Raw genomic sequence first — 17,144 nt, forward strand, 5'->3', positions numbered from 1 at the left:
ATTTAAAATAATAATAAGATTAGTTAAAAATCACATTTAGTCTCTATATTTTCACTAAAGTAACAATTTGGTTCCTGATTTTTCAAATGTAACGTTTTAGTCCACACACTTTGAAAATGGTTACGATTTAGTCCTTACTGTTAAAGTGACTATTAAGATCTAACAGAAGTGGGAGGTGGCTACCATCCAAGATACACGTGTACAACATTTTGTCGGATTGGTTCAAGCTTAGGTTGGCTCAGAATTAAAACAGGTTCAAACCAAAAAATAAAACGTCATTTTAGATTGATGGAAGTGAGTTTCAAATGGGGATTGAAGGAGATGGGTTTCAAACGTGGACCTATAGATTGTGTTTCGCCAGATGATTCATTTTCTAGTAATATTCAATCAAGAAGAAATTTTTCTTTTTAGAGTTTGTGTTTATATGAATTCTACAAATCGACGTGTTTGATTTTAAAAGCAAAGGAACTAAATAGTAATCATTTTTAAAGTATACTTTACACTTCTGTTAGATCTTAATCGTCACTTTAACAATAGGGACTAAATAGTAATCATTTTTAAAGTATGAGGACTAAAACATTACCTTTGAAAGTTCAGGTATTAGATTGTTACGCTACCAAAAATATAAGGACTAAATGTGATTTTTAACCCAATAAGATTTTGTTTCTTTTTTTTTTTATGTAATACAATTTTTTTAGAAACAATTTTACTAAAATTTATTAAAAAAATAATTTTCCAATTTCTCAACTTAAAAAAATTAAAATTTGAGAATGAAATAAAACACATTTAATATTATATGACATTTGAGTGGGGAAAAAGGGAAAAGGGGGAAAATTAGAAATTAGAAAGAAAGTAATTATTATAATTTATAGAAACAAAATACGTGATTTAAATGCAACCATTCTCTTTTTTTTTTTTTTTTTTTTTTTCTTTCTTTATTGTTATTATTATTATTATTATTTGACAATCATTGTTAATTCAACAAAGTAAATGTCTCTTCATTTATGAACTATATATCTAAATATAACAAAAAAAAATTGAATAACCCTTGATCACTGTGATTATCTCAATCAACATTTAAGCTAGTAGAGGTATATAACAATTTTTATTGTGAATTCAAAAGAATGCATACACAAAAACAAATAATTGCAAAATATTCAATACATATTAGGAGTTGTAAATTGGGTAGATATAATTTTTCTACTATTGTGTCTTTTATATATACTAGTAGTCTAATAATATAGATTATATACATTATAGAGTTTTACCTCTTAAATGCTAAAATTGCTTGCAAAACTTATTTTTTATATTATTTTTATTTTTCTCTAATTGTTGAACACACTTAACTTAAACCCTATATCTTTCCAATTTCTATGAACTATTTTAAAATAATAATAGATGAAGTTGTAAATATCAAATTTATATGGATCTTCAATCAAGTAGGCCCAATAAACACGAGATTGGGCCCAACTTTGACTTTTCCACTATATATTGGGCCTTCAGATTCATTCCCAATATAATGCTAACAAAAAAGCCTTTGGGCCAAGCTCATTACTATTTTCTTCCATTATATTTTTCAACGTTATTGATTTTAAAGGATATATATATATATATATATATATATTTTATTATTATTATTATTATTATTATTATTATTTTTTGTGAGGAAACAGATGAAAACTAGAAAACAACATCAGGAGACAACAAAGAAGATGGGGTATGGAGAAGAGAAGTTATCCTCTCTTCCAATGGCTTTCCTAAATGTGTCGAGATGTCGTAACGGTGGAGATGTGAGGGAAGGAAACATCTCAGTGTCTCAAGTTCCTAGCTTAATATCCTCAATTAGGTAAGAGACTTTAGAAAGATGATTGTTCACGTTATTTAGAAGATTAACCACCTCCAAACAATCTAGGTATTGGGACGAGTATAAGCCTCTTGATAATGGTTGTCACTTCAAGAAACTTAATCTCAGAACATCTAGGTACATACTCCATGCTAGCAAGACGAGTACGACCTGAGCGATCTTAAATCATCTATCCTAACTCACTCATTTATCGATTAAAGTTCCATGCGGCTCCAGTATTCAATTTTTCAATCATTGTGAGAAAGAGGATTCCATTAACAAAAAGGGAAAAAAAAAAAAGACGACTAGGAACATCCAGCTCCCTAACTATATTGACTACCAGATAAATTTGTAATCAATTTCTCGAATTTTTAAATTTTTCCAATTTCTCGACTTCTAAAAAAGAAAAAACTGAAATAAAAAATAATAACAATAATTTATAGAAACAAAGTACATAATTCTAATTGCAACTTTTTTTTTTTTTTTTTTTTTTTTTTTTTTTTTACAATCATTACTATGTAAATGTGTCTTCATCTATGAACTATTTAAATATAATAAAAAAACCTCAATCAACATAAATAGTTTGACACAACCATTCAAAGTAAGCTTTTAGACACTTTCAAAGTGCATTATAAACTTCTTTTTCTTATAAAAAAAAAAATTAAATAAAAATAGCTTTTAAAAATATTTTTTTTCTCTAGACATAATCCAAATAAATCCTTCAACTAATAGAAGCATATAACAATTTTATTGTGAAAACATTATTATAATGTACTTATAATTACAATTATAAATCAACAAGTAATCGATATATTTAAATTATTTGTTTTTTTTTTAATCATTCAAACATTAACTTCTTTTAGTTTAACAATTTTGAGTATAATAAATTGAATTATCGACCTTTAAAATATAATAATTGATATTTTATCTAGTGAATTAGGCTTGAATCGACCTTCCAAAATCTACCTTATAAAAAAGCCATAAGCAAAGGGAATAATGATGGTTTTTCATTAAAGCTAATAGTCAAACCCTAAAATAATTGAGTTAAAGAATCATCAATTAAACAAAATTATTATTAAAGGTTTGCTGTCAGAGCTTGAATGGAACTTAGCCCATTATATTATTCATATACTAATTAGGCAGCTCTCCAAAGTTAAAAAATTCCTCAACTTTTTGACTTTTCTAATATCCACTTTTTTTTTTAGTTATTATTATTTAAATTTTTATAAGGTAATCATATTTTATCTACTTTCCATCATTTCTTAATTCAACTTTAAACATGCATTTCACTTACGACTTACGTGTTAATTTTATACGAACGACATGTTAAACAAAGTTAATTATGTATTTAATGTATGATACAAAAATAAAAATGATTTAAAATTTTGAAATGATTATTTGTAAATTATCGATAAAAGTTGGAAAATTTTAAGTTTATCATGCAAATTTGTAAACGGAGTGAAAATAATAAATAATCCTTGTTTGATCTTATTAATATCCTCTTTGCTTGAATTAGTAATCGGACGTATATCTAGTTCAATGTGAAATTTGAATGATCTCGATTGTTGCAAATTCCAATTTGAGTATCAAAGTCTCTTTATTCCTACGTTCATATGTATTTCATGCATTACATCTATTACACCTATGAAGTTAGGTCAAATTTCATGTGATTCAGTAAACATAATATAAATTCCATCATTGCGTCATGAGATTTTTTTGATAAATGGGAAATAAATAAAATGCTTGGGGGTGGAAATGAGAGAATGTCTACAATACCTGGGTTTAATCAGATACAATTTGAAGGGTTTTGTAGGTTCATTGATCAAGATGCACAATGAGGATCGTATCCATACGATTTTGCACTTCTCGACAAATATAATCTGTTTCATTTATTTATCTCAAGTGGATAATTTAAACTTCTCATCTCTACCACAATATTGTAGATCAGATTTGATGAGATCACTAGAGAAGGATTAGTGAATGATTAATAATAATTATGTAGAGTTATAATTTATTTATTATTATACATTACAACTTTACCATTACATAGATTATTTGTAAATGCCTTTAAAAGTTTACTTCTCACACATGAAGATATGAATGTTAAATTAAATATTTATTGGAAGTATCCAAACATTATTGTCCAAAAATTATTAAATCATCCTTCTCTCTCTAAAAAATAATGGAACTCCACTATTGGAAGATGTGAGGAGAGAGAAGAAAAAAGATTATATTATATAGTTCATAAAGAGAACATACATGTATTTATTAAACAAAAAATAAAGTCATATGACTCATAACAACATGTTAGAAAGAGAGATAGATATTAAAATATGAATAAAAAGGGAAAAAAAACTTTATGAAGAAAACTTTGAAAATCCAACTAGAGTTGACAAGCAAAAAAATATTTTATTTACATACTCTATTTCTTTTACAAAAAGTTGGAAGTTTTAACAAAACCAATGCAAGATTTTTAAATAAAAATGAATTAAAATTAGCTTTAAAACCCCAATATATAGATAAAAGCATTGGTTGTAGGATGATGGGGAACATTTTGAATATTAAAATTAATAACTCTGTTAAATGAATTATACCTTATTTTGAAGTTCAATGAATTCGAACAGTTCTACATTATGATTATTATTATTTTTTAAAATAATAATAATAACAATTTTGTTAAATTAAAATGTTTTTTTAGAAATTTTCACGAATAAAAAAATATCAAACTATTTACCTAAATAGTAAAAAAATACCATAGGTAGATTTCTATACACATTTATTAGTGTTAAACTTCAATCAATTTCTATCACTGATAGATAGGATAGACTTCTATCTCTATCAACTTCTATCGACTAAAATTTTGTTATTTTGGGTATATAATTTCTTTTATTTTTTTATTTTATAATTTTTTTTTTCTTTTTTGGTTTTAAGTGGATGTGAATATTCTAGTTGAGTTTAACTGTTGTTAGTGCAATTTGACCATTTTTTTAATTTCAAAAAAGCAAAATCTACTTTTTCTACACAAAATCTTAAAAATTGATTTTTTTTGGATTTGCTTTTTAATTACTTTTCTAAAAAGATTTAGCTTCCTTTTTATCTATATTTTCAAATAATTTCATCATATTTGTTTCAGAAAATATATATATATATTTATTTATTGTTTTGGATTTCTTGATCTTATTTTGCTTTATGATCTTTTCATTTTGTTTATTTCATTTTTATTGTGAAATTATCGAACATTTCACTTTAATGATCCAACATTGCATAAGAACCGCTTATAAGTATAATAAAAATATAAGAGTTTGAATAACGGATCTTTTGGTTTTGCTAACACATTGTTGATTGAGCTAAGTTTAGTTTAACGTATAAAAATTATTTTAGCAATTTGTTATTTTTTTATAAAGTTAATTTAATAAAAATAATAATTTAGAAGTTATAAGAGTTTATGATAAGTGAAGTTATATTTAGAGAAATACTAATAATTTCAGTGGGTAGAGACATAAATTTACAATTTTCAAAACTTAAAAAATGGCAAATATCAATTCGTGCCTCTAAACTTTGGGATATGTATCAACTTAAATCCCAAATTAATAATTAAATCAATTTAAATCCTAAATTTTGAGAGTTTGTATCAACTTAAATCCCAAACTAGTAAATATATAATTTAAATCTTGAATTTTTATAAGTGTATCATTTTAAACCTTGAACTTTTATAAATATATTAATTTAAAATCTGAAGTGTTTCATAAGTATATCCAAATAAAATATAATTGAGAGTTTAAGTTGTTACAATTATGAAAATTCAGGATTTAAATTGATACACTGTTTAAATTATACAATTATTAACTTAAGGTTTAAACTAATACAACCCAAACTTTAGAATTTAAATTGATACACTTATTAGTTTATGATTTAAATGGGTACAATATCCAAAGTTGAGGTGTATAAATTAGATATTTGTAATATATATATATATATATATAAGGAGTAAATTAGAGGGAATTATAAATTATAAATTTCTCATTCATTTACCATTCTATTTAATAAGACAAATGACGAGTTAATATAGATTTAAAAGTATCTAACATCTAAAAATTAATGAACTAAAATAAAACATCTAAAATTTAAAAATAAACATAAGATCAATATAAAAATTCAAAGAGCAAAATAATATTTACATCTTTACTAAATTAAACTTATTGTTAGATTTATGTATGAAGTAGTTTTTTGACAAAATATTTTAAAGAAGTTTGGTTGTGGCATTTTTTTAAAAGAAAAAACAAAACTAGAAGAGGAACAATATAATTGTCTCATTAGATCCAATTTGATCCATTGTGAATCAAATGGTTTGTTTATTAAAAGAAATGTTTCATTTTTTTTAACATTAAAAAATGTATGATCTTGATTCCATTGAACTCTATATATCTTTTTTTTTAAAAAAAAAAAAAAAAAAAAGTTGAAGTTGCAAAAATAAAATTTTTTATGCAAAAACCTAACTCATGAAACTTCTATGATTCAAAAGGCTCCAAAGGATAAATATTATTGACTTCTTAAAAAGTCAACAAGAGATTTGGATAGTTAAATAAAATAAAAGTTTATATCACACTTTTACAATCCTTCAAATAAAATAAATATATATATTGAATTATTTTAGTGTTATATATATATGATAAAAATTTTAGATCTTGTTTAGTAATTATTTCATTTTTGGTTTTTGGTTTTTGGTTTTTGGTTTTTTGTTTTTAAAAATTAAACTTATTTTCTCCCCATTTCTTATTTGCATCTTACTACACAATGGTTGAATTTTTAGCCAAACTCAAAAAACAAAAATAGGTTTTTAAAAGCTAATTTTTTTTAGTTTTCAAATTTTGACTTGACTTTTTAAACTATTGGCAAAAGTAGATAATAAATAAAGAAATTTGGAGGTGTAAATAATGACTATAGGCTTAATTTTCAAAAATCAAGGTCTTATTTGGTAACAATTTGGTTTTGAAAAGTAAGTCTATTTTATCCACATTTCTTACAAAGATTTACATCTTTTTAAAATACAATGGTTGAATTCTTAGCAAAATTCTAAAAACAAAAACAACTTTTTGAAAGCTACTTTTTTAGTTTTCAAAATTTGGCTTGGTTTTTTAAATCATTGGTGAAAAGTAGATAACAAGAGAAGAAATTTGGAGGTAAAACTAGTGTCTATAGGCTTAATTTTCAAAAATTAAAACAAAAACCAAAATTGTTACCAAATGAGACCCAAATAATTACCAAACGGAATCTAATTTTTATTTACATTTTTATATTCACCTAGGACTAAATACCTACCTTGACATATTTTTTTATTTAAGAAAAATACATTGACTAGCATTTGAAACGACATAAAAAAATTAAAACTAAAAAATAAAAATATAAAAAGAGAGTTAGGTTTGTTTTTAAACCATGGGAGTTTCTATTATCAACAATGATCAATAGATATATATCCATAAATTAGATGGTTCAACATTAATATCAAGATGTAACAGATATGTTAAATATTTCATATAAATATTCATAAAATATCATCGATTAATCATAATATAAATATTAATACTCGTAATAAGATGTATAAGATGTATGAAAAGAGCTTAATTATTAATTTAAATTAATTTTATAAATTGTTTGACTTATAGAAATATTTGTCGATATCGATATTTTATCAATACATGTATCTCGATATCAATATCTATCAATATCGACACCGGTTTTTTAATCCTTGATTATCAATCACATTTCACATCAACTGATAAAAGAGTAGGAGTTAATGAATGGGCCCCTTATATATCGTCTCCTTATGTGGGTTGATCGAGAAGCATTTGTTGATTTGGATGGGTCTCATGGCGAGCTAGCTTTTCATATTTTCCCTTCCCCTTCCAGTTCCTCCTTTCATCTCCATTGGTGTCCCCTATTAGTTGGTAGCTAGAAACTTAACGTGGATACGACGTGGTCTTACCAGGAGGGAAGAGGAGATCTTGATTAGATTGTTCGTGATATAAAGGTCCAATACTCTTAAATGAATGTAAATTAAACCAAATGAGAGATGATATTAATCTGTTGGAACAAGAGACCCTCTTGGAAGGTCTGAAAGCAATCCAACTCTCTGTTAGAGGTCAACTCCAGTTCATTGGAGGTTATCAATCTCATTAAAGGGTGAATTCTTCCTTGTCTGAAATTTGGGTTTTTGTAAAGGACGTTAATTTTTTTTTAGCAAGCTTGTTAATATTTAGAGCTTTTGTCATGTTTTCCGAGAGAGGAACAAAATTGCTCGTGCTTTTACAACTTTGGCATCCTCTCACGATCTTTCTTCGATATAGAAAGAATTTTTCCAAATAATATTCTCTCATTTTTTTAAGGAGGAGATTAGGTTATAATTTCTTTTGCGATATTGTTAGTCTAAAATAAAAATAAAAAAGGTATAATTAGAAAATATAAAAATGTGAGGGACTAAATTGAAAAGGAAGATATAGATAAACATGGGTGGGACCCACAGCACTATAATATGTCCATAGTTTTTGGGATAGAGTGAGTGTCCATTATATTATTACCAGAAGAAGGCTTTGAAGTTGCTGTCTCCAACTCCAATGCCATTTCATGATCCATCACATTTGTACCAAACAAACACAACAACCCATTCATTTTGGACCTTTTTTTTTCCTAATCAACATTATTAATTATTTTTCAATCTCCAATACTATTTCTTTTTTTTTTTTTTTTTTTAAATATATTGGTTCTAAAGTTTTATCAATGTTGTCCTGAGATGTTTTCAAATATAAGAAAATAAGTGATTTTATTTATAAATATAGTAAAATATTATCGATAATATATATATACATCGATGTCTATCTATCAGTACCTATCACGTATAGACAGTGATATTTTGTTATATTTGAAAATATTTTCAGCAGTTTTTCATTTAAAACAATTACGCATGTTACAATTTAGTCCCTAAAATTTGATTTATTATGACTTAGTCTATCTACATTCAATTTTGTAACAATTTAATCTTTGCATTTTAGTATATTATAATTTAGTCTATGTACTTTCAAAGTAATTTATAACAATTTAATCTTTATCATAACAAAAGGGAAATTATTTCAAATGGTAAAATTATTGAAAATATTTACAAGATATAGCAAAATTTTCGAATTATCAATGATAGACGCTGATAGACACTGATAGAAATATTAGTGATAGATATTGATAGAAGTCTATCATTGTCTATCAACATCTATCATTGATAGTTCTAAAATTTTGTTATATTTTATAAATATTTTGGTTTATCTTTTTATATTTAAAAACATCAAGAATAAATGTTAATTTTTGTATGACTTAACATATATACTTTGCATCATATAAATATAAGGTACCTAAAATATATTTCATTCCTCATTAATTTACTGATCTAATTACGGCAATAAATTTCATTAAATCTCAACATTATTTTTTTTTACAATAGAGATTAAATTGTTATAAATTTTAAAATACAATAATTAATTTGTTACATACTAAAATTTAAAAACTAAATTGTAAATAAATTAAAAGTTTAAGGACTAAACCGTTACAAATCAAAATTTAGAAACTAAATTATTGCTTTGATAAAAGTTTAGAAAACCCAAAATGATTTTTAACCTTCGATAATTTTTTTCAAATTATTTCTAAAACTATGAGTGAAAAAAAAATGACAAATCGAGTTGACCGATATTAGAATTTCACTCACTTTTTTCCTATAATTTAAGTAAAGTTTTAATTTTTTTAAAGATCAAAATTATTTTTAACTCAATGATAAAATGTAAATATGGTTTAACACACCTATTTTTCAATTATTAATTTATTAAGGCAAATATAATGGTTGAATCTCTAGTATTAAATATATTTTTTGTAATCCATTGTAAAAATAAAGGGAATAAAAAACTCTTTTGTAATTATATAAATTTTATTCGCTTCATTTATTTGTTCATATCGCATGCATAGTATGTTTTTTCTTTTTTCTTTTCTTATTTTTTTAATCAAATATTTCATTAAAAAAATTAACTTTAATATTTAAAGCAATAGGACAAAATCAAATCATAATATGAGGGCCAAATGCCAAAGTCATAAAATCCAAAGTACAAACAAAAGTTAGGAAAAAATACCAATTATATCTTTTAATTTTCGGAGTTATATCAATTTAAATCATAAACTAATAATTGTATTAATCTAAATTTTAAACTTTCACAAGTGTATTAATTTACATTGTCCTTCAAATTTCGTTTAAAAAATATCGTGTGAGACTTATAATTATATTAATTAAATTCTTAAATTGTGAAAAATGAATCAATTTAGACCTTTTATTAAAATTACTTTTAAAAATTGTCAACCTGTGTTAAACTTTTTTTAATGACAGATTAATAATATGGACGAATAGAATTATTGATTTTCAAAGAAAATCTCATATGAAAATCTAAATTGATTCATTTTGAAAGTTTACAGGTTGAACGGATAAAATGATGAATTTCACACTATTTTTATCCAAACAAAACGTAATGAAAGGTTTAAATTGATACGCCTAAAAAGGTTCAAAGTTTATATTAATACAATTATTAATTTAGAATTTTAATTGATAATAGCTCCAAAACTTAGGAATATAAATGGATATTTTCTTTAAAGCTATTATTTTTAAGTCAATAAATGTCTTCAAGTGTGTTGACTTTTGGTCCTACAAAATGAATATATATATATATATATATATATATATATATATATATATTTCATTTTTCTAATTTGTACCCCCACAATATTCTTAAAATATGATTAAAAATGGGACTCCCAAAAGATATATCAATTTATGAAGTAAACTTTATGAAAGTAAATAAATAAACAAAAAAGGAAATAGTTTGAGTTACAATTGTAGGCATGAGTTTTTAACCTTTATGTCAATTTCAAAGTCTTTACTTTCAAAAGTGTCATTATTATTTCTATTCTTAGAACATGGTTCACCAGATATATCTCCATGGGTGAATATTAAAGAGAAAATTAATGCAATGATGACGGAGTAAAACAAATGAACAATATAACATGACACTTTGTATAAATTTACGTGCAGTTTACGTATATCACATTACTAAAAAAACACACAAATTTAAAGTGTGAACCTAAACGTACTTCAATAATCAAGACATACTTAAATGTAGATCTGATGTCTAAATTCCTACCTTACAAAAAATCGAGTTTAAAATCTTATATTCGGTTGAAGAGCAAAATGATAATAGTCAACTGTCAAGTTAGATTTCTACTACTCTCTACATCTAACTAATGGCAAGAAGAGGTAAAGCTATAAATTTTCTTAAAGAGAAGCAAAAGTTTAGAATTTAACAAAATATATAGTATAGGTATGCACTCTTCTAAAAATCTCATAGAGATGTAAATTAGAAGAAAAGTAACCAAATCTTTGATGTGTAAATATAAGACAAATTAGATCTTAAAGTCAACAATGTCGAGTATATTTAATCAAAGAATATAAAACGACAAAACTTTAAAAGTAGAAGAACCAAACTAGAACTAAACTAAAATACAAGGACTAAATTTTGAAATTTAAGTAATAAACATAAATGACAACAAAATTTTAGAAATATGGTAGAACTAACATAAATCATAGGGATTGAATTTGAAATTTAACTAAAGACACGCCGAAATTTTAGAAATATAAGCACCAAACTAGAACTAAACTAAAGCATAGAGACTTATTTTGAAATTTTGACTAGAAAACATAAATAAATAAATAAATAAATAAATAAACCTAACAAAGACCATAGGGATTGAACTTAAAATTTGACTAAGGTCTCGTTAAAAATCTTAACCGTTTAGGTTCTTATTGTTCAAAATCACACTCTTTTGAATTTAACTTCTGCAAAAACCTAAAAATCTGTATATTCTTCAACTAAATTTTTTTAAAAATTACAACTATATTCTTCATTTCCCATCTATTTTCCTTTCAATTTTTAAGAACAATTTTTTTGTTTATCAAATAAGTTAGATAAAGATAAAGTATTGTTAATTTAAAGCCTATAAAATTTTAAAATAATAATCTAATTTTAAGTTTGATATAAAATATCAATAAATAATTTAAATCATATGTCTACTTTAGTCACTATAGCTAAATCATAACAATTTTGTCAAATACCTAAATATCTTGTTCGAGTTTGAAATTGAAACTGAAACTTACCAAACCTTATTTTTACTTCATGTCATAGTTGATTTTTCTTAAAACATTGTTGTGATGAATTATTTTGAAAACTACAACAATTCGAAACTGAGTCTAAAAGAAGCAAAAGAAAAGGAAACTTTAAAAATACAAGGACTAGAGTAGAATTAACCTAAAACATAGGGACTAAATTGCAATTTTTACTAAAAAGAAGGGCCTGAAAAGAGAAAAGAAAGATAGGGGAAGGAGTGGAGAGAAATGGTTTGAAACATTGACCGCCGACATGAAAGGATGGAAGAGGATGAGGCTTTGTTTGGAGTTGAAGTAGTCCCCACTGACCACCACCACCACCAAACAAAACAATAACAACAGTAACAAACAACAACAAAAGTAAGACCTACATCTCACCATTATTACCATCTCTAATGTTTCTCCAACTTGCCTTGTCTCTTTCCCAACCCCTAAACAATAGATAAGCTTCAAAGCCAGCTACTACACCTCACATTAAAATCCAACCACCCTAACTCGGTTCATCCTGGTTCGCAACGTTGTTGTTTGATTCTATCATATCATGTTTGGTTACGACGCATGTGCCTTGTTTGTAAGTGATGTTAGATATGAGGTTGATCAGGTGGGTTCATTTCGAACAGGTCTGAATTGTGTTTATGCAATAAGCTAGACGTTCCACTTTAAAAAGAAGGTTATACTCGAAAGGAAACTTAACATCCTTCTAGATTTTAGCTGGAATATCGAAAACGCGTGTTAATAGCAAATTACGCGACAAAGCAATTGTGAGTAAACAGTCCAATTTCTCAAAGGCAATGAGACAAAAGACTAACAATTGTTATCAAATGGGTGCCACGCTCGCTTAGCTGTCGGGTTCGATATTCCAACAACTCTAGGCTCTATAACTTTCATTTTGCAACCACTAGAATGAAGAGGATGACAGAAGGGAAAATGAAGGATTGTTGAAATAGTTATTTCATATAGACAATCATTTGGATATGTAATCAACAACAGGGCAGGGTAAGTAGTAGCAGTAATACTAAAAGGATTCTCTCCACTTATTTATCAGTCTATTGGAGAAACTTAAGACTTACATTACATGATGACCTTAAAAAGATATTCTACAAGCTAATGACATTATCCATCCATTTGTGTGAATGACCAGTAGGATGCATCACCGAACATTTCTTTTTAGACAACACAATTTCATAGTTTCACCAAGTTAGGCCAAACCCCAAAAGGTAACTTTGACTGGTTCCTAGTAAAAGTAAAAGGCAAACCCCATAAGAGAGAGAGAGAGATACTCAAACTGTAAAAAGAACTGCTATGAATTTCACTGCTGCTGCAGCTGCTGTTACTGCTGCTGCTGCTGCTTTCGACGGAAAGAATTCATCAATAAAGCATCGGAGTGAGAGCGTGCTCAATGATACCATAATGGAATGTCTTGCTGTTTCGCCAGTGTATCGATGGCTGCTACTCCAGGTACTTCTTCTTTGTAGTCGAAGGTCGGCAAATCAAATGAAGAGCTAAACATCAAGTGGAAGTTGTTGTTGTTATTGTTGTGCTGATGGTGGTTGTTTTCGAAAGGTGAATTCACTGGCTTAAACCGGTCGAATTGGCCTTCATCTCTTGTGAACATTTGATGGCTGCTTGAAACATTCGGTCCCTCAAAGAAGTTTCCCTCGATCATTAGACCTTGATTGCGGAAGTATTCATCTTGTTGAGGTTGGATCTTCAACTGAGGAAGATTTTGGTTCTCCGTGATGGCACTGCTACCGGTGTTTAAGTTGTTCTTGTTGCCTTGGATGTTGGTGTCATAGATCGACATGAGTTCACTGATCAGCTTTTGGCCATCTTCTGGAACGCCTAAAGTGGACAGGTCAAAGGAAGGTGGAACTGAGCTGACCGGTGGTGGAGCTGACTTGGGCGGGGCGAACGACTGAGGGAAGATAACTGGTTTGACCTCGTTGACGTGAAAACTTGAGCCACTGAATTCTGAAGAAGTTCTATATGGGCAGGTCAACTGATGATTGTCTCTGGACGTCCTGTCATTAAACCCGAGACGAAGTTCACTATAAGGACACTGGAGGAATTCACAAGTATAGATTTTCTGATCCATCATCATGTTCAAATCGCTGGTCGGTTTCCTCTTTCGCATAAAATCCAAGTTTGTGGGAACCTCTCCTTTGATTGCATAAGATGGTTGTCGAAGGGACACCCGTTCTCTCATTCTGTCCATTCCCAAGTTGAATGAGCTATGGTTATCAGGTTTACGGTCTTGAACATCAAAGCTTGGTTCCTCCTCAGCGCCTTCTACATCGTATTCACTGCAATCATTAATGACCAACGATCCACTACCCCCACCAGAAGACAAAGGGGGGCAAGAGTCGGGATAAAGCTCCCGAGCCAAGATCTCCTCCTGGTTGATAATAGCAAGCCATGTAGCACTCTCCTTGGCAGTCATTTTGTCCTGCAAACACTTGGACTGTCTAACAAGCTTGCGGATCTTGGCTATATCAGGGGACATATGCTTGATGACCGCAGTCAAAACACCGACTTTCCACGCCTTCTTCAAGTCGTGAGGCTTCTTGTAAGGTGGAGGACCTTGGTCCTTCGGCAACCCGAGCTGAGGCCACCATTCCTCGACTCCAGTAGGCCACCATGGTGGGGGAACACCTTTCTCCAATGGAAATCTTCGTTGAGGAGGGTCACAGTGCTGCATCAGAGCTGATAAAAGAGATCCTAGGGTGGTATCCTGAAGTTCCTGCAAGGTGTGCGGGGTTGGACCGATCGAATTACATCCATCATTTCGTCCTGGAATTGCATTGTCTGCCTGGTACTTGGCTATGGCAGCTGGTCCGTTTCTATCAAATCTGACCTTGTCTTTCCACCATTCTCGCAGATTATCCGATGCCCCAGTTACTGGTTTTCCCTTCTCAGGAATTATTCCATATACAAAACCTTGGGCATTACAAACTTCAATAATCTTCAACATATACTTCAAGATCCCATCATGTGCCCTCGACATCTTCTTCCTCCTAGCCTGGTCTTGAGACTGTCGCTGTTTCACAATATCGATCCCTTCCTTAACCTTGCTTTGCTCTTTAAGGCGTTTGAGACGCATCTTATCCCTCCACATCCTCCTCTCAAGCTCATCGACGTCGATCTCTTCATCAGAATAATCATCTTCCACCACGACTTCAGGATCGGCTGGTGGAGCTATGGCATCTCCTTCCACAATTGGAGCAGAAAGGAAATCCATATCATCACAAAATCCCATCTCATTGAACATCATCATCATTCCCCACAAAAATGAATCAGCAGATATTCACCAAATTCAGACGATGAAACTCAGGCGAGATCCAAAAATCAGATTTACACCAAAAAAAATCCTAATCTGCTACTGCCTTTTACCTTAGTATGAGATATGATACGGAAGCTACTAAAATTCTCTATGCTTCCTCACCTGTAAACATAAATTTCAAGGCAAAAACCTAGTCAGACTCGAATTAATTACTAGAAAAACATATTTATCCATAAAGAGATGTCTGGTTCATCCCAAACGGAAAAGATCGTAACCGCGAACCCGCGAATTGATACACACAACGAAGAACACCAAAAGATTTATTCCTTCGCTCTAAAAATTTCTCAAAACAATCGGAAAGCAAAAGCCACACCTCTTCCCACACCAACCACCATGATAATTCCTTTTCCTTTCTAAATAATCTTATTACATGCAAAGCTCAACCAAACAAAGTAGATCAAAAAGGGGAAATGGCAATTTCTTTAACCTCTTTTTAGTCTATTTCACACAGATCAAGTTCAAGAACAATACTAAGTTATGAAATTAAATTCAGAATCAAAACACAAAAGAAACAGAGCATTAAACATCACATCTAAATCAAACACTTCCACACAAAGGTATCATAAAATCAACAATCAGATCTCATCTCCAACTTGAAAACGAACACAAGACTTCAACAAAAAGAAAACAAAACATCACAATCCATCACAACCGATCTTCCCCCAAAAACCCCAGAATCAAAATTCGATAGAAAATCAAAACAAATTCAGATCTACAAACAAAACCCAACTCACAGAATCGACCCATGAGAAGAATAAACCATCACAGAGCATCAGAACCATCAAAAACCCAAACCCCCTTCAAATCACCCAAAGAAAAGAAAAGGGGGGAAAGGGGCAATCAATCAAGCAGATAAACAAGTGAAGAAAGAACAAAGAACAAAAACAACCTGAAGAACAAGAGAGAGATAAGAATTGGGTCTTGAAGCTAGAAACTGGAAGTCAATCCAGAGGGAAAGAAACCCAGGAAGCAAATTTGTTGAGAGAGAAAAAGAAAGGGGGGGAAGGAGAAGGGGATGATAATGTAATCCAATAAGAAAAAGTTGGGGGTGGAAGTGGAAAGGTTTCAACTTTCATGTGAGATAAAAAAGAAGAGTCGGTCCCTTGGTGACTGTGAAAGGTGAGAGAGCATTGGTGAAAAATGGCGATGGTGGGGACTGAACTTTGAAGGGGTAAAAGAAGAAACCCCCAAAGGAGAGAGAGAGGGAGAGAGAGAGCGTTTCATAATTTCATTTCCATTTATAACTCAAAAAGCTCTGAGAGTCCTTTGAGAGTTGCACATGGAACTGAGAAGGAAGATTCACAAATTTTTCTATTTATTATTCTTTAAATGTTTTGTTAATCCATTTTAGTCTTTCATCTTCAACTATTTTTCTCGATTTTTCTAAATGGTAATTTAGTTATGTTCTTGCATTCTATAATTGTTACCACCTTGAAAACCTCGATATCAACCAAAAAAAAAAAATTAAGATTTTAATTTTACGAAAATATCGATAGAAAAAAATATAAAAACAAAATATTCATAAAAATAAATTTAAATTAGTAAATAAATATTTTATTATTTCTAAATAAAATTGGCATGTCTATTATTTATATCAGTAAAATTTTGTTGCTTAATTTGTATGTTTCATATTTTTCGATTCATCTTTTATGTTGATGTCAAACACATGAAAATATAGAAATATTTATGGAAATATTGACACATCAACAAAAATTTAATAC

General features: G+C 28.8%; 1 protein-coding gene across 1 annotated transcript; it reads right to left on the bottom strand.

Annotated features, from left to right (window-relative positions):
• Positions 1 to 13,018: 13,018 nt before the first annotated feature.
• On the bottom strand, positions 13,019 to 16,738 carry LOC120070800 (protein ETHYLENE INSENSITIVE 3). The gene is made up of 2 exons (XM_039022683.2): positions 16,313 to 16,738; positions 13,019 to 15,525 (listed from the first exon to the last, which is right to left on the bottom strand). The coding sequence occupies exon 2, from the start codon at positions 15,358 to 15,360 to the stop codon at positions 13,480 to 13,482; it is 1,881 nt and encodes a 626-aa protein (XP_038878611.2). The 5' UTR covers positions 15,361 to 15,525; positions 16,313 to 16,738; the 3' UTR covers positions 13,019 to 13,479.
• Positions 16,739 to 17,144: the final 406 nt, after the last annotated feature.

Source organism: Benincasa hispida, chromosome 2 (assembly GCF_027475165.1).
Source record: "Benincasa hispida cultivar pf3 chromosome 2, pf3_genome.v1.1, whole genome shotgun sequence".
NCBI classification, from domain to species: Eukaryota; Viridiplantae; Streptophyta; class Magnoliopsida; order Cucurbitales; family Cucurbitaceae; genus Benincasa; species Benincasa hispida.